Raw genomic sequence first — 18,997 nt, forward strand, 5'->3', positions numbered from 1 at the left:
CCACCATTGCTGGTAAGCGTATTTTGGATTATGTGGTGGAGGAATTGTCACCTAATATTGGAAGGATTTTCCATCTTTCTTCACGAGGGATCTTATTCTTTCATCTGTCCAGTTATTGGAGTTATTTATCTGGATTGGACTTTCTTTTCATTTATATTATTTTTGTGCTGCACTTAATATTGTTTTTACTACATATGACACTAAGGTTCTGAGGCTAATTCAATGAAGATAAGGCACCACATGAGTTTAATTACCACCTTAATCAGCCACAGAACCATGTAATTCATATGTGTTTGGGGTTAAAGGCATGAGGTGGCAACCCTATGTAGCGCCCTGCTCCTAATGGGCAGGCGCTATTATTTTTCACATTTAGTTGTCTGAAGCTGCAGTTGGCTCAGGCAAATTTTTTCCTAAAGCCACGTACACACGTAGCCGTCTGTCCGACGTACTTAGTCTGGCGGACGTCCGCCAAACTGTCCGTCGGAATTTTCGAACGGGCTACTTGCCCACACACGGCACTTTTGCAGCGGACTAATACGGCATACTAAGTCCGCCGTACTAAGTCCGCCGTACTTTCGAAATGAACGGACTCGCCCACACACGCGGAGGAAAGTCCACTCATTTCGAGCGCGTCTCCAGGTAGGCGGGGCCCGCGAAGGAGACCCTTGTCCGAGCACGCTACCCGGCCGGCCAGGAAAGGGGGGCGAGCGTGCGCCCCCCCCTCCTGAGCCGTACCAGGCTGCGTGCCCTCAACATGGGGGGTGCCTTGGGGAAGGGGGGGGCCGCGCGGCCCCCCCACCCCAAAGCACCTTGTCCCCATGTTGATGAGGACAAGGGCCTCTTCCCGACAACCCTGGCAGTTGGTTGTCGGGGTCTGCGGGCGGGGGGCTTATTGGAATCCGGGAGCCCCCGGATACCGGCCCCCCCACCCTATGTGAATGAGTATGGGGTACAATGTACCCCTACCCATTCACCTGTATAATAAAAGTACAAAAAACACAACACACGAGATAAAATACTTTATTGCACAGCTCCGGGGGTCTTCCGTCTTCGGAGGTCTTCTCGCCGGACTCCTACGCTATCTTCTTGTAGCTCTTTTGCTAGCGGAGGAGTCCGGCTTTCTTCCTCACCGCCGGCCTCTTCTCCCGACTTCGGGGGTCTTGTCCCCCTCTTCGGTTCTTCTGCCGGGCCACCGCGCCTTCTTATAGCTCTTTTACAGGCGGGCAGATTGATGTGCAACACGAAATTCTAAGTCCGCCGTACTGTCGGGTCAAAAAAGTATGCCGGAGGCTACACACAGGGGGATTGTTTGGCGGACTTGATTTTGCCGGACTTTTCCACCGGATTGTTTGATCGTGTAATAATATTTCTGGTTTCTGTGCTAGTCCAGCTGGGTTGCACTGGTTCCCACTTGACCGTATGTGTCGCTATCACCGCCGGTAAGTGTGGAAATGCAGCAGGCTGGATGTATTGAATACCACCTCTTGCTCGGAAATTGCTCAGTGGGAGTGGTTTCCCTGCTGTGCATTCTGGGAGAGGGTATTTAAGGTACCAACGCCATTTTTGGTGGTTCATTTTACGAGGTCCGCTATCCCGACCTCATGGCCCTCCTGGCCTGGGGTCTGTGTCGCATTGGTCCTGCGCTTCACTGCAACTGAGAGGGTAGGCCCAGAAGAGTCTTGGGGCCTACCGATCCAGGGGTGGTCCTGTGCTGTCTCGCATGCGGGGAGAGGCCAAGGAAACTGAAGGATCCAGGGGAGGACTTTTCTAGTAGAGGATCGAGCACAAGGCTGGTGTCTCTGGAGGAGCCTGGAAACTCAGTTGGAGGACGCAACCCGGATCAATACCCATACAGTACCACCTGGTCGGCTGAAAGAAACTGGTACTGTATGGTAGTTCTTTAAAACTCTCAAGATTTCTTAGTTCAATTGACAAGTCTGTGGCAGAGACTTTGTGAGCATCTCATCGGCTTCTAGGTCAAGTGAGAGGGGCTTATCCGATGGTTGCTGGATCCAGCCTGTGGAGCTGTTTGTCCTCTGGATCTGACCAATACCTCTAACCTGCAATTACCGGGTGCCTGAACTCCCCCTTTATCCTTTGACCCTCTATTGAAGGACTTTTGTGCTTGTCCTTAATAAATGTTAAAAAAAAGGACTAAGTGTCGGATTCATCATCATTTGGGCTACTTTCCAACAGCACCCTTGTGACGGAGAGGTGAGCAGGTGAGGTAACGGTAAACCCAAATAAAACCAGCAGCTCCTTCGGGGGTCAGTGCTACACCTGTATATAAATGGCCGACACCTATAGTAAGGGCATTATTCAACTTTAGTCAGAACTGCACGGTTTGTTTTTATCAGACGCCCCTTATCTGCATAGGGAGTTTTTTGGTAAAGGTGAACTAACCCTTTAACGTGTACAGATAAGCTTCAGCCCTCAATAGTAACCGGTCAGATAATGCCTGTGGGAAAAAAAAGGCACAGTCTTTCTAGCAGGGTATATGATACCCTGCTTGATAAGCACAGAGCTCCCTTTTTTGGCTGCCGCTGGCTCTGTTCCCAGGGAAACGCAGTTCTGTTGCTATAGCAACAGAACAGCTGGAAATAGTTCTGGAGACGATAAGATGCTGGGTCTGATGATCTTTGTGCCGTACAGCGATTGCACACATGTTCCTGGCATGTCCGTATGCTCTTTACGTCATGAAAATGATTTTCCCTGGTCTGTAAACTGAACTGGATTTGTATATTTATAATACGCATTTAATATAGTTTTATATGAATTGCAACAGAAAGTTTTGCTAGAAATGTAATGCTTCTTCTATTGTAGGCTATGCAAATTGCGGGTTTCCCTGCATCCAATTCACATGACAAGCGAGCGTGACCAGCTGTCAATGGAGCCGGTTCACACAGGTCTGGGGCGGCCGCGGTCTGGATGCAGAAGGATCCTGTGCATCTTTCGGTCCGGTTCAGGTTAAGGTGACCAGATTTTTAAAATGAAATCTGGGGACATATTTTTTTTTTTTTACTAGTAATGGCGGCAATCAGTGACTCTCTGCCCATCGCCCCCGCCGCCCGCCTCACAGCCTTTCAAGTCTTATTCTCCGGGCCCCAGCTACTACTGGGTGGGGAGTGGAGGAAGATCACTCCGCCAGGGAAGGCAAGGAGATGAGCAGGCAGCCGGCTGGCCGGGACTTGAGCGAAGGTAGAAGAACATGCAAGGAGAGCTGAATGGGCATGCACTTGAAACTGAAGAAATATTCCCTCCACTCCGATCAGCACATGATCATCAGAAAGGGGCACAGATAATGGAGCGGCAGAGCGGGGGTGTGTAATTCAGAATTTGTATTTTTTATTTTACATGGACTGTCTTTGAAATTGCCCGAGTCCCTGTTCAAATCCAATCCGGGGACAAAAATGGGGATAGACTTGGTCCGGGGACAGTGTCCCCAATCCGGGGACTGTCCCTGGAAACCAGGGATGTCTGGTCACCCTAGTTCAGGTGCAAATTCAGGCAAAAATTAGGCCCTGAATTGCACATGAACCGTTGTACAGAAGCACTCCAGACTCCGTGCTGTGAACCCTGGCCGGACATTATATTACCAAAAATATTGGGACGCCTGCTTTTACACGTACATGATCTTTAACGTGGTTGTAAACCCTTACAGACCACTTTGACCTACAGGTAAGCCTAGATTAAGGCTTACCTGTAGGTCCAAGAAATATCTCCTAAACCTACACGTTTAGGAGATATTTACAAAAAGAAAGGCACCGCTGTCTACGGCACATGCGCCGTAGACAGCGGCGCGCAGGCGCACTGAGTATGCTGCTGCTAACGGTGATATGACGTTAGTGTCAGGTCCCGTGCGCATGCGCAGGAGTGACGTCATCGCTGCTGCGGCGCTGGGAGTGGATGGAGCAGCGATACCCGGAAGAAGATGGATGCTCCGTGCTACAGGGGACAGCAGTGACATCGCTGGCTCCTGTGTCAGCTAAGTGACAAATAATGATCTACTATGCGATGCATAGTAGCCCATTATGCTTTACCTTTGCAGGGAGACAAAGAGGAAGTAAACCCACTTCCTCTTTAAGGCCCCTTTCACACTGAGTTGGTTTTTAGCGCTAGAAATAACAACTGAAAACTGCCTCCCATTCATTTCAGTGTGGCTTTTCACACTGGGGCGGTGCGCTTGCGGGACATTAGGAAAAGTCCTGCAAGCAGCATCCTTTGGCCAGTTTGGGAGCGGTGTATACAGTGCTCCCAAAACGCCCTGCCTATTGAAGTGAATGGGCAGTGCTTCCAAAGCACCTGAAAAGCACTTCGGAAGTACCGCAACATGGGCGTTTTAAACCCCTTGTTTGGGGTTAAAATCGCCCCTCTAGCGGCCAAAAAGCACTGCTTAAAGCGGAGGTCCACCCTAAAATGGACCTCCGCTCATCGGAATCCCCCCCCCCTCCGGCGCCACAATCGGCACCTTTCAGGGGGGAGGGGGGTGCAGTTACCTGGATAATCCAGGAAACTGCACCCACTTCCGGGCTAGCTCTCTGCGGAAAGGGGCGTACGTTACGCCCCTTTCCGCAAGCGCCCGCCCCCTTCAGCAAGTGCCCCGCTGCCTGCTGGGAAACACACAGCTCCCAGAGGCAGCGGGGACCGTCCGGATTGCGCCGTGTGGCTCGCGCATGCGCAGTAGGGGAACCGGGAAATGAAGCCGAAAGGCTCCATTTCCTGATTCCCATACCCAAGATGGCGGCGGCACGAGCGAGCGATCGGCTTCGGGTGCCGACATCGCGGGCGCGCTGGACAGGTAAGTGTCACTATTTAAAAGTCAGCAGCTGCAGTATTTGTAGCTGCTGGCTTTTAAAAAAAAAAAAAAAAACGCGGAGTCCCGGTGGACTCCCGCTTTAAACAGCACTAAAAGTGCAGCTAAAACACGCTGCGCTTTAGTGCTAATGTAGCCGCTGCCCCAGTGTGAAAGGGGCCTAATGGCACCCTAGTCTTAGTCCGTATGGTTCAATATTGAGTTGGCCCACCCTGTGCAGCTATAACAGCTTCAACTCTTCAGGGAAGTCTGTCCACAGGAGTGTGTCTATGGGAATGTTTGACCATTCTTCCAGAAGTGCATTTGTGAGGTCAGGCACTGATGTGGATCAGAAGACCTGGCTCACAGTCTCTGCTCTAATTCATCCCAAAGGTGTTCTATCATTTTTACTCAGGTACTGGGTACATGGTATAAGATGTCCTCTCTCTCTGGTAGAGATGAAAAACCTGTGAGTAGCTGTCTGTCGCTCTTCAGAGGGTGGTGCCCATAGACAAAAAGAGTCTATGGGCTGCTAAGTATATCATGCACTTAAATCAATCATAAGTGGAAGTGCTGCGAATCAACCCCAAGGGGAGAGGGAAGGAGGTCAGGGGGACTGGGTGTGGGGACTGTTGGAAAGAAGACACCTCTGGTAAATCACAAATTGGTGCATCCGTATCTGCACAATATTTACCGTTCCCCTTGAGTCCTCAGTCGTTCGTACATATCCATATGATCTACGTTTATCCGAGGAATATGTCCTACTCCCATTCAGTCCCATCTGGAACTTAACCGGTTCCCGACCAGCGCACGCCGATGTACATCAGCAGAATGGCACGGGCAGGCATATTGGCGTACAGGTACGTCCAATCTTCAATACCGCCCTGCCATCGCGAGCGCGCTGCCGGCGGCGCACTCGTGTGCTGGTCAGGACCCCCGTGAGTCAGGTCGCAGGTCCCGCGGACTCAATCGCCCCGGGCATACCCGTGATTGTCTCCGGGCATACCCGCCGTTGTAAACAGCATTTCCCCATTCTGCCTAGCAACTACTGATGCTGATCTCTGCTCCATGTGATTGGAGCAGAAATCAGTGTTCACTAAATTAAAGCCCAACCCCCCCACAGTTAGTAACACACCCCTAGGAACACTTAATCCCTACACTGCCACCCACTGGTTAACCTCTTCCCTGCCAGTGTCATTTACACAGGAATCACTGCATTTATATATATATATATATATATATATATATATATATATATATATATATATATATATATTTATATAAATCACTGCATTTGTATATGTAAAATGACAATGGTCCCAAAAATGTGTCAAAAATGTCAGATGTGTCTGCCATAATGTCGCAGTCACAATAAAAATCGCTGATCGCCGCCATTACTAGTAAAAAAAAAAAATTATTAATAAAAATGCCATAAAACTATCCCCTATTTTTTAAACGCTATAACTTTTGCGCAAACCAATCAATAATCGCTTATTGCGATTTTTTACCAGAAATATGTAGAATACGTATTGGCCTAAACTGAGGGAAAATCATTTTTTTAATATATTTTTGGGGGATATTTATTATAACAAAAAGTAAAAAATAATGCATTTTTTTCAAAATTGTCGCTCTATTTTTGTTTATAGCGCTAAAAAAAAAAAACGCAGAGGTGATCAAATATCACCAAAAGAAAGCTCTATTTGTGGGAAAAAGGACGTCAATTTTGTTTGGGATCCATGTCGCACGACCGCTCAATTGTCAGTTAAAGCGACGCAGTGCCAAATCGCAAAAAGTGGTCTGGTCTTTGACCAGCAAAATGGTACGGGGCTGAAGTGGTTAAAGAAGAAACTGCAGTCTGTTCACATAATTTGTAATATAAACATGTTTGCCAATCTGAAGCTTCTCTCCAACCACTTTGCATATTATTTTATATATACTGTGATTCTATACTTGCCAAATATGCTACAGAAATCTCCCTCTACTGAGTCTGGCTGCAACCATTTTAACTCTGGGCAGTTGAAGCTGTTGCCTGTTCACTTCCTGGATTTAAACAGACACACAGAGGCACACCACCAGCTCTGCAGCTCTCATTGTCCCTTTTATGACTCGCCTACCCTTCCTTCCTGGCAAACTCTCACAGAAGCTGTACATGATGTCATAAGCCTAGGCTTTTTACCAGACAAGAAACAGGAAGTGGGTTGTATAAAGTATTTACTGGCAGAATTTTTTTTACTATCCAAAGTTAAAACAACAAAAGGCAGAAGATTTAATAGATGGAAAGGTGAAAAAATGACTGAAGTTCCATTTTAATGATCAAGGCACTCCGATGGGCTGTAGGGCTCGGTAGGTGTCACCTGTTGATGTCACTTCCCTCTAGAGACCCCGAAACTTCACATGTGATCTAGTCAAGCAGGTGGCCAAGAAGACATAGATTATCCCCCTCCAGATCAGCAAAATCCCCTTGTGTGCTCGCCAACACTGTAGGGGATAAAGTTGTGGTGTCCGGCCAGTGAGGACGTCAATGTGTTTCGCTGTGCGTTTGCATAGCTTAGTCTGGACATCGGGTGGATATCTGAGGGCTCTCTTTCAATGTATCTTCAACTCAGATAGAGCCGCCCTATGAATACAATGTATGTTCCTAATTACCCTTCTCAAGGTGGCCTATTGGTGGCCTTGCCTGCTTTGATTTTTTTAACCTATTGATGTGCAAGTCAATCAAAACAATCAAATCCGCAAACAATCGAATAGCCATAACTTCATTTCTGAGGGCGTTATTTAGACTCAGTTGGATCGGATTTGATCAAACTGAGGTGAATGGCCAGGGCGGAATATTATCAATCGTTTTGCATCAGTTAGTAGCACTGGGATACTTTGTTCATGAATACAAATGTATTATGATCGATCAGATTATGAGATTACATAGTCAAAACAGAAATGTGATTGATAGTTTAGGATCATTATGATCAGATCTTAGCTATCAATCAAAACCCACTTCCCGTGTGGGGCATATTGATAGAATGGGTTGTTGATTATAGAATTATTATTTCTATGTGAAGAGATCAATCAAAAAATAACTTGATCATTTATTAAAGCATGTATGGCCAACATAAGGGCTTGCTTACACCATGTATGTTGATCTGCATTGATCAGTGCAGGCCTTTCCGCCGGGTTCACACTATAACCCGCTGTGGATCACACAGGAGCGCTGTGCGTCCCTGTTCCCCATTTCAGAGACAAATCAGGGCAAATTCTATGCCTGAAACAGAGCCAAAGACGCACAGCGTTTTTGTGCAGTGCGCTCCGCAGCCGCAAAAGAGATATGTGAACCGGCTCCATAGGGAGCCAGTCACATTCTCCTGCTATGCGAATTGGATGCGGGGAAACCGCCTAAAGGATTTCTCAGCTCTAAAAAGCAGGTGGTGCCAATCTGATGATACATCAGTGAGGATTGGAGGGATGGGACACATTCCCCTATACACAGCAAACAGGAACAGAGGTGAGGCTGTCAATCTTCTGGAGCACCCTCCCCTGTCACCATTTTTCTCTTGGTGTCAGGAAAATTCATAAGAAGCGACTCATGCTTAGAGCAGAGGAACGAGACAATGGACAGAAATGAAACTTAAGGGGGAATTTACTAAAACTAGTGCAACTGTGCATAGTAACCAATCAGCTTCTAACTTCAGCTTGTTCAATTAGGCTTTGGCAATAAAACCTGGAAGCTGATTGGTTACTATTGGTTAATATGCACAGCTGCACTAGATTCTGTATGTACCAGTTTTAGTAAATCTCCCTCTTAGTGCTCTGGATTGAGACAAGTACACACTATGGAGGGATATGCTTTGTTCATATTTCATATCTGAGGTTTACAAGCACTTTAACCGCTTGCCGACCAGCCGTTGTCATTATACTGCGGCAGGTCGACACGTTCCCACGAACCATCGTAGCTGTACGTCGGCCCTTTAAGCGGGGATAGCAGGCGCGCTGCACTGTGGGGGTGCCAATGCACATGGCCGATGACCGCCAGCCACATGTGATCGCGGGCACGTGAGCCAGAACAGGGATGTGTGTGTGTGTGTAAACACAAATCCCTGTTCTGTGAGGAGAGGAGAGGCAGATCATGTGTTCCTATTAGCTAGGAACAATCATCTGTCTTCTCCCCTAGTCAGTCCCATCCCCCTACAGTTAGAACACACACGAGGAAACAGTTACCCCCTTGATCGCCCCCTAATGTTAACCCTTTCCCTGCCAGTGACCTTTAAACATTAATCAGTGCATTTTTATAGCACTGATTGGTGTATAATTGTCAATGGTCCCAAAAATGTGTCAAAAGTGTCCGATCTGTCTGCCATAATGTCGCAGTCCCCATGAAAATCACTGATCACTGCTATTACTAGTAAAAAAAAATAATAATAAAAATTCCACAAATCTTTCCCCTATTTTGTAGACGTAATAACTTTTGCGTAAACCAATCAATATATGCTTATTGCGATCTTTGTTACCAAAAATATGTAGAAGAATACATATGAACTGAGGAAAAAAATTAGCTTTTTAAAAAAAAAAAAAAAAATTGGGGATTATTATTATAGCAAAAAGTACAAAATATAGTTTTTTTTCTCAAAATTGTCGCTCTTTTAAAAAATACAAACCGCAGAGATGATCAAATACCACCAAAAGAAAGCTCTATTTGTGGGAAAAAAGTACGTCTATTTGGGTGTACAACGTTGCACAACCGTGCAATTGTCAGTTAAAGCGACCCAGTGCCGTATCGCAAAAAATGGCCTGGTCATTGAGCAGGCAAATCTTCCGCGGCTGAAGTGGTTAACACAGGGGCGCACAGAAAACAAGCGTGCTCTGTTCACACTTGGGAGAGCTGTGGAGCAGTGCAGAAATCTGCAACATGTCTGCATTTCTCCATCCTGCACCACAGCTCACCCCACCAGATCCATTTCTCTCTATGTTTCCTATATAGTAAAATACAGCGTTTTTCTGTGCACTAAGGCTGCATTCACACTTTGGCATTTCGTGAACACGTGTAACATGTGTTTGACAGTAAGTGAGAAGGCGATATCTCACCTCCTCACTGTTTTAACCCTGAAAATGCTGACCCTCCGCATTGCACACGGTTACAGGGCAGCCAAATGCGACGTACCCTTTAATTTTTTTTGCCACAGCATCATACCCATGGCATGTAAACAGTCCTATAGGGCTGCATGATGTCCTGCTATGATTGGGCAGTCGAGAGGTGGAAAAACCACAGCTCAACCACCTGCTACTGTCCCCTGGATGTCCTGGAGGCATCTGACTGTAGATAGGCTCGGACAACCATCCCTAAAGCCCCATACACACTATCAGATTTTCTGCTGATTTTTGTCTTCAGATTTACCAAAACCATGTAGTGCCAGGGCCTGCCTGATTGGATACAAATTGAAACTCCTAAGGTGTGACCTCATATTATATAGTTTTGGTAAATCTGAAGGAAAAACTCAGCAGAAAATCTGACAGTGTGTATGGGGCTTTAGCGCAGATAACCGTTTGGTGTGGCACTACATGCAAACAAAGATGGCTGCTGCCAGCATGTCAATACTTTGCTATTCCAGCGACAAGAATCTGCTGATTCTTGCTGCTGGAATCCGGTGTATGCGACTAAATGCTGTGTGACGGAGGGTGGTCGGTGGATAAATGCCAGTTTCTAAACTGCAGTGCTGTCAACTACTGCTGATCAACAACATTGTTTGTCCTTGTTCAGCACATGCTTTTTATTAAGCCCTCGTCTCATTTTATGGCCACATGCTCTTACAGGCTTGCCTAGGTGCCGTTAATGAGCCTATAATTACTGCTATCATGGTCACAAATTCTGCTGTTAGAACAATTAACATTTTTTACTGCAAAGTCAATCACACAAAAATCAATATGTGTTTTAAATGTCTTTACTTACTGTTAAGTTAATAGCTTTTGCATAGATATTTTATAGATGTTTGAATGCAAAATGTGGAATAGAAGAACTTCATTGTAATGAAAAAGAAAGATATTGGGGGTTATTTACGAAATCCAAATCCACTTTGCACTGATAGTGCACTTGGAAGTGCAGTCGCTCTAACTCTAAGGGGAAGCTCTGAAATGAGTGGAAGCTCTGCTGATTTTATCATCCAATCATGTGCAAGCTAAAATGCTGTTTTCTATTTTCCTTGCATGTCCCCCTCAGATTTACAGCGACTTTACTTCCAAGTGCAAAGTGGAGTTTCCTTTAGTAAATAACCCCCATTATGTTACAGAGGTTTTTGGACACCACTGCTACCAATTAACGTGTTTGTCTTCTCTTTTTGCAGTGGGTATGGGCAGCAAAGGGACATGGTTATCATACTTGTCTGGCAGCTCTAGAGCTCGGGATCCAACATCAACTTAGGAGGACATCATATTCGTGGAAATTGTGTTGCATTGGTTTCCTTCCTTAAAAGAGAGCTCTGGCATACATGATGGAGAAGTACTCTGCTACTTGGTACCCTTGGTTCACACATTTCCTCCTTTCAGAAACTGATGCTGCCCTACTGGGCCTTAAGGTATGGTCTGACTGGGGAATTCCTGGGATGCAAGCAATCTGAATTCTGGGCATTCATCCCTGGATGCATACTGCTCTAAACGTTCATACTGCTAGGTGTACCGTCCTGCCATATCCAATCACCTCAGCTGTCAGCCTCTTATAGAGCGAGCCTGGAGGACGCACCTGTGGCCTTCATCCGCAGCTAAGCACCCGAGCCCGATGTACCAGAGCCAAACACCCACTGGACATGTGGCCTAAAAATTACTGAACCAAAAAAAAGAGCTCCAGAAAATGTAACTGGATAGAGTTCAGGACCAATCACTCTCATGTAATTGCTGTATGAGTGATTGCATGTAAGTGGGCTAAACTAGCTGCGAGAGCTGGCAGCCTCCCCTTGATTTCAACCCCACTGAACTTCTCCCAGCTGATCGCAGGCAGGGTGCATTCACAAGTCTGAATGTACTCTAAAGCCTGCCATAGATGGACCACGGGTTGTAGTAAAGAAAATCGCTTAATTCCCTCCCATAGAGCTATTCCCTGGAAAAGCTGGAAAAGCTGTCCCTGCCGGGAGAACACATAGGGGTTATTTAGGAAAGGCAAATCCACTTTGCACTACACGTGCACTTGAAAGTGCACTAAAAGTGCACTTGGAAGTGCAGTCGCTGTAGATCTGAGGGGGACATGCAAAGAAAATAAAAAACAGCATTTTAGCTTGTACAGGATTTGATGATAAAATCAGCAGAACTTCACCTCATTTCAGATCTTCCCCTCAGTTCTACAGTGACTGCACTTCCAACTGCACTTGTAGTGCAAAGTGGATTTGCCTTTTGTAAATAACCCCCCTTAGTGATTATTGCCAGCAGCTATAGGCACTGGCAATAATCACATGAAAAATACAGCATGCTGTTTGCACTATCAGCCAGCCGAGATTTGAATTGTCTATGGTCGGCTTAAGGGAGAATATGGCCCTAGGCAAAGTACCAGCTTTTTGTGTCCTTCTACCAAGCATATGTAAAATATATAGTTTTTTTCCATTATCATTGAATACTTACCTCAATCCACAGTCCAGCAGTCTTCCTTTCCACTAGTTCCAGGTATGATCCCCAGTCCCCTGAGCTAGTAACATAGAAGAGTTTATGGAGACCTGACTGAAGGACACATATAAAATTGTTGTAGCAGCCATAACCCGTTGCAGGGCGGTCTTGACTTAATGGGCTTACCGGTTACCTTCTCTTGGCCTGCTCTTCCACTTCTAGGGGTTCCTAGGGTTGATACCCAATGACTTGTACACTAACACAGATGGAGTCCTTTCAAAAAGGTTTTATTTTTGCAGTAGAACTCTCAATTTAGGGAACAGAGGGCACGGGTGAAGAACTTAGGCACCTTGAACTGCAGGTCTAGCAAAGTCTCTATTTCCACCCAGAGAGTAGCCACTCGCAGCTGGGCACTTCAAGGCTGAACAGATCTCTAGCCAAAGATCATGGCAGTCAGCACGTTGACTGAAACTTGAACAAATAACTTAAAGCGGGAGTCTGCCGGGAGTTCCGCCGTTTTTTTTTTTTTTTAAAAGCCAGCAGCTACAAATACTGCAGCTGCTGACTTTTAAAATAAGGACACTTACCCGCCCCCAGCGCGCCCGCGATGTCGGCACCCGAAGCCGATCTCTCGATCGTCTCTCGGGTGCTGCCGCCGCCATCTTGGGTATGAGAATCAGGAAGTGGAGCCTTTCGGCTTCATTTCCCGGTTCCCTACTGCGCATGCGCGAGTCGCGCTGCGCAATAAGGATGGACCCGCTGCCTCTGGGATCTGTGTGTTTCCCAGCAGGCAGCGGGGGACTTTCGGAAAGGGGCGTAATCTACGCCCCTTTCCGCAGAGAGCTATCCCGGAAGTGGGTGCAGATACCTGTACTGTACAGGTACCTGCACCCCCCTCCCCCCTGAAAGGTGCCAATTGTGGCGCCGGAGGGGGGGAGGATTCCAATGAGTGGAAGGTCCACTTTAGGGTGGACCTCCGCTTTAAGGGCAAACAGGAACCTTTTGCCTCCGTACCTGGAACGTTTCCCGTCTCCTTTCTGGTACTGGAAAAGTGTGAATTCGTCAATACCCTTCTCAACTCATTAACCAGGCACTTCTCAGGATGCCACTTGCCGGCCCTCCTCCGAAGAGTCCTCCCCCGGTCACTTCCACGAGTTGCGGTGTCCCTCCAAGCCAAGAGCACACCCGGACACTGAATCCTCCCTCAGTTACTGCGCCTCGGACCAGCAGGTTCCGAGACTCGGGAACGGACGGATCCCTACCCCAGACCAGGCAGGTCTATCAGGGGCCACTGACAGGAACATGTTGCGGGGTGTCGAACACCCCATGACCGGGACCCCTCAGGGGGCTACCCCGGTCCTGGAACCAGACCAGACCACATGGGTCTCTCGAACAACTCTGGAACCCTGAACACGTGACCCACACCCATTTAAGCACCCCTTCCCAGACTCCTCAGCGGGCCCTGGCACACCCACTGATTGGCTCCGAGAAGGCCGATACCCAAACACCCAACCAGACTTAGTTCTAGCCTGTCATGTGCACCTCACCATCCACATGACCAGGCAGAACTTCCAAACACAGCCTGGCCAGACTGGTGTTAAGGCCTACCTACACAATTAACTATCAGAACCTTTACTGTTCTGAGGCCAAAAACTAAATTTACAGGCATGTGACATTTGATCCCAAATGTCATCTGCTACATTGTACTATCATGTTGCCAAGGGAAAGCCTTTTGAATATATAGAAAAGATTGAGAAACACAGCCTGTTTTTTGGTTTGTAGCATAGATAGGTTTTATTACTGTAATAATATATATGTACCATTACTTATATCCACAAAGTCCATGAACAAATTCTAATAATATATATATATATTGCACATGTCCAGGCCTATGGGGTATTTAAGGCAAATTAAATAAATATGTATTCTGTATTCTGGTGGATACTCCATTGACAGGTAAATCCATCCTGTACATCAGTGCAGACAATGTAGTTGGGGGTGAGTATTCCTAGGTTTTGCTTGTAGCAGATGTCTTCCAGGCTTATGTGTGTGATCCATTAGTAATCCTACACAGGACAAATAACATGAATTAAGAGTACCGTACATTATAGTAATATGCAATTAAAGTCATTGAGCCAAATTTTGCTTTGTGGGCAAAGAGCTCAATCTGTCCCAAACCTGGACATTATAGAACAAGCACATAATGATGAGAAAATACAGAGAGGTTGCCTTCAGTGAAAATGGCATATCAGAATGACCAGTAGACCTAGAGATATGGGTACTTGAAACTTGATGCAGATTTCCTGTAAGATTTGAGCTTGGCCTTGCCCTTTCCAAGTCCTCTCCACTGCTCAAAGAAGCCGTCTACCCTTAGGAAGACCAGTAGGGAGGCATGAGAGAAAAGGGATAGGGCCAAGGACTACTTTTACAGAAAAAGGAAATTGTAATATTTAATAATACTACTATCGCTCTCTAGTTGGTGGGAGACCGCCCCGCCCTTCAAATATTCATAACATTAGAGGCTGTGATTGGCTGTCACAGTGATCACAAGACCGGTAGCCTGCTTCACCAGCTCCTGATCGCCAACAGTGATGGGGAGCTGTCAGTGACAGCGTGGTCCCTGTGCTGGAGGTGCAGATTGAGGAACTGCGTCTCAATGCCCTGAGACCTAGAAATGACTCTCTCTCTTTTTGACTCAATTCTTTGTTACCTCTTTCCCCCACATACTGTATATTATTTTCCTGACGCCAACATGGCAGCATACATGTGCTATAACTCCTCCCCTACTATATTCACCCACAGGACCTGTTTAAATCTATAAAAGGAAAGCTTCCCTCATTCTCCAGGCTTCCATGTCCATTGCAATAAAGCTTGATTATACATTTTATCCCTTCCTGTTTAGCTTGTTATTTATCACAGGTATGCTGCCATGTTGGCATCAGGAAAACAGAAAATTGGATTAAATGCTTACCAAAATTTTCCTTTCCTGACGCCAATCCATGGCAGTATATGAACCCCCTTTTCTTGTATCATATTTTTATGGTGAAGGTTGCTTTTATATATTTAAACAGGTCCTGTGGGTGGATATAGGAGCGGAGCTATATCACATGTATGCTGTCATGGTTTGGCGCCAGGAAAGGAAAATTACGATAAGTATTTGAAAGAATTTTCAATTTTTTACAACTAATGCATACCTTGCTAAAAGTTATCCTGTTGACCCACTAGAAGTGTTTGGATTGCAGAGAATCCAGTCTGCAATTTATAGTGTTGTCCTGTTGATGTTGCCTTTATTATCTGATCAAATATTTGTTTTCATTTTCTTATTATAAAAATTCAGTGGAACTTGTTTGACAAAAAACACTGCCAAAGGATTTAAGGGTGGAAAGCGGGGCACATAGAGCGCAACTGTGTAAGGTGGTTGTGGCCATTGGAACGTAGGCATGGCCATATAAGTGTGGTCTAAAGATACACTGGCAAACCCAAAAGCTTTTATAGAGAATACTTTGAAAAACAAACACACTGCAGACACTTTTGGCATAAGTATTTCGAAATTATCATAAGACATTGACCCTTCTTCTGAATACTGCGACACCTGTGAGGCTACTCACTGTATATACAGCACACATATGCCATTGTCCTTTTATCCACAAAACAAGCTTTAATGACACAAGCAAAAGTCTGACAGACATGTACAAACCTCAGCACACTCATTTAAAAAAAAAAAAAATGAAACTCTGCATTAATTATGCATTTCAGCACACAGTCTACCTTAAACAGGATCAAAACTATATAATGTACCTAGAGTACAGTGGTCAGAAGTATGTGATATGAAGTCTCGCTCACAGAGTGCCGTGGCCAGGAAAGCAAAGAAAAAAACTGGATGGTTCGTCAGCTTTATTGCTGAATAACAGGTAAAATCATCACACAGTTGGGAAAGGCAGAAAGTTAACGTGTTTCACACTCTGTACAAGCATAGTCATACTTGTACAGAGCAAAAGACGTAAAAACCACCACTGTGGGATGTTTTTACCTGTTACTCGGCAAAAAGGCCGATGCTGAGTAACAGTGTCTATCGTGCAGGGCACAGGAAAGTATAAGTGTAACACACAGATTGTAGGGGTCAGAAGAGCAAAACACGCAGAGTTCAGGGGTCGAGGGTGTATAATGTACAGGATGCAGGGATTAGAAGTGCGTACTTCACAGAGTGCAGGAGGTCTAGAGTGCATAATGCACAGACTGCAGGGCTCAGGTGTGTGTAATAAAGAGTGCAGGGGCTAGGATTCTGTGATGAGCAGAGTGTAGGGCAGCATAACACATAGACAGGGGTCAGGACCACGTGACACAGAGAGTGCAGAGGCCAGAAGTATATAACAGAGAGAGTGCAGGGTTCAGAAATACAATATCTCAGAAAAGTGAGTACACTCCTCACATTTTTGTAAATATTTTATTCTAGCTTTTCATGTGACAACGCTGAAGAAATTACACTTTGCTACAATGTAAAGCAGTGAGTGTACAGCTTGTATAACAGTGTAAATTTGCTGTCCCCTCAAAATAACTCTAAACACAGCCATTATTGTCTAAACTGCTGTCAATAAGTGAGTACACCCCTAAGTGAAAATGTCCAGATCGGACCCAATTGGCCATTTTCCCTCCCTGGTGTCATGTGACTCGTCAGTGTTACAAGGTCTCAGGTGTGAATGGGGAGCAGGTGTGTTAAATTTGGCGTTATCACTCTCATTCTCTCATACTGATCACTGGAAGTTTAACATGGCACCTCATGGCAAAGAACTCTCTGAGAATCTAAAAAACATAATTGTTGCTCTATATAAAGATGGCCTAGGCTATAAGAAGTTTGCCAAGACCCTGAAACTGAGCTGCCAAGACCATACAGTGGTTTAACAGGACAGGTTTCACTCAGAACAGGCCTCGCCATGGTTGACCAAAGAAATTGAATGCACATGCTCAGCGTCATATCCAGAGGTTGTCTTTGGGAAATAGACATATGAGTTCTGCCAGCATTGCTGCAGAGGTTGAAGAGGGGGGGGGGGGGGGGGGTCAGCCTGTCAGTGCTCAGACCATACGCTGCACACATCATCAAATTGGTCTGCATGGCTGTTGTCCCATAAGGAAGCCTCTTCTAAAGATGATGCCCAAGAAAGCCCTTAAACAGTTTGCTGAAGACAAGCAGACTAAGGACATGGATTACTGGAACCATGTCCTCTGATCTGATGAGACCAAGATAAACTTATTTGGTTCAGATGGTGTCAAGCTTGTGTCGCGGCAACCAGGTGAGGAGTACAAAGACAAGTGTGTCTTGCCTACAGTCAAGCATGGTGGTGGGAGTGTTTTGGTCTGGGGCTGCATGAGTGCTGCCGTCACTGGGGGGCTACAGTTCATTGAGGGAACCATGAATGCTAACCTGTACTGTCACATACTGAAGCATAGCATGATCCCCTCCCTTCGGAGATTGGACCGCAGGGCGGTATTTTAACATGATAACGACCCCAGACACACCTCCAAGATGACCACTGCCTTGCTAAAGAAGCTGCGGGTAAAGGTGATGGACTGGCCAAACATGTCTCCAGACCTAAACACTATTGAGCATCTGTGGGACATCCTCAAATGGAAGGTGGAGGAGAGCAAGGTCTCTAACATCCACCAGCTCTGTGATGTCTTCATGGAGGAGTGAAGAAGACTCCAGTGGCAACTTGTGAAGCTCTGGTGAACTCCATGCCCAAGAGGATTAAGGCAGTGCTGGAAAATAATGGGAGCCCCACAAAATAGTAAATTTTGAGCCCAATTTGGACATTTTCACTTAGGGGTGTACTCATTTTTGTTGCCAGAGGTTTAGACATCAATGGCTGTGTGTTGAGTTATTTTGAGGGGACAGCACATTTACACTGTTATACAAGCTGTACACTCACTACTGTACATTGTAGCAAAGTGTCATTTCTTCAGTGTTGTCACATGAAAAGATAAAATAAAATATTTCCAAAAATGTGAGGGGTGTACTCACTTTTGTGAGATACTATACATAACACACAGGCTAGTCTACAGAGTACAACCAAAAATTATCCCCACCTTCCAGTACAAATCAAGCAAACAAAACAATGCCAGTGTGCGTCCAAGGTCAGCGTTTCTATGGACTTCTGGCTGCACACAAATTGGTCACCAATAATCTGCCACTTTGCATGTGGTCATCATAGCAGAGTGTTGTGTTTAGCCCCCTCTGAAAGCACCAAACTATCCATAGATTTGTGAATGTAACCTTCATTCCATTTGGATGGGTGCTGGAACCCATCCTGCATGTAGGTTGCCTTTGTTTTTGTATCTGTATCCCCAAACTGTGGGTAGATAGCCTATAGAGGTGGATGCAAAATCAGGAGTGTTACGGGCACAGCCGCATTTGAAAATTTGATAGCAGCGCAGGAGCAACTAAACAGCCTTGAACTCACGCTGTCTGTTTGGGGCAGATGCAAACCGAGCAATTCTGGAGGCAATTTACAGCGCACGCCAATTTTGGTAGCATAATCATTAATGTGGAATGTATACTCCTTGCTAAAGAACTTTTTTTTTTAATAAGTTATGGGTCAAGTTCTACTTTAACCACTTTTTTGTCAGTCACTTCAGATG

The 18,997-nt window shown here is 45.8% G+C and overlaps 1 protein-coding gene and 2 long non-coding RNA genes across 3 annotated transcripts in view; 1 reads left to right on the forward strand and 2 right to left on the reverse strand.

The window, feature by feature from the left end:
* Positions 1–18,997, reverse strand: part of LOC143933963 (uncharacterized) — a 286,424-nt gene that overhangs the window by 155,518 nt on the left and 111,909 nt on the right. The gene's annotated exons all lie outside the window — the stretch shown is intronic.
* The window catches only part of LOC143933960 (uncharacterized), a 70,561-nt gene that overhangs the window by 29,838 nt on the left and 21,726 nt on the right, over positions 1–18,997 (forward strand). Inside the window, exon 2 of the long non-coding RNA XR_013263177.1 lies at positions 11,119–11,349. This is a non-coding gene — a long non-coding RNA (uncharacterized LOC143933960). The remainder of the gene's footprint in view (positions 1–11,118; positions 11,350–18,997) is intronic.
* LOC143933959 (uncharacterized) overlaps positions 14,132–18,997 on the reverse strand; it is a 34,760-nt gene continuing 29,894 nt past the window's right edge. The window contains exon 6 of the mRNA XM_077457170.1: positions 14,132–14,430. Coding sequence (XP_077313296.1) covers positions 14,422–14,430 — 9 coding nt within the window. The 3' untranslated portion in view covers positions 14,132–14,421. The remainder of the gene's footprint in view (positions 14,431–18,997) is intronic.

The sequence above is a fragment of the Lithobates pipiens genome, unplaced genomic scaffold (genome assembly GCF_037356315.1).
Source record: "Lithobates pipiens isolate NorthernLeopardFrog02 unplaced genomic scaffold, aLitPip1_a1.2 Scaffold_27, whole genome shotgun sequence".
In the NCBI taxonomy this organism is placed as follows: domain Eukaryota; kingdom Metazoa; phylum Chordata; class Amphibia; order Anura; family Ranidae; genus Lithobates; species Lithobates pipiens.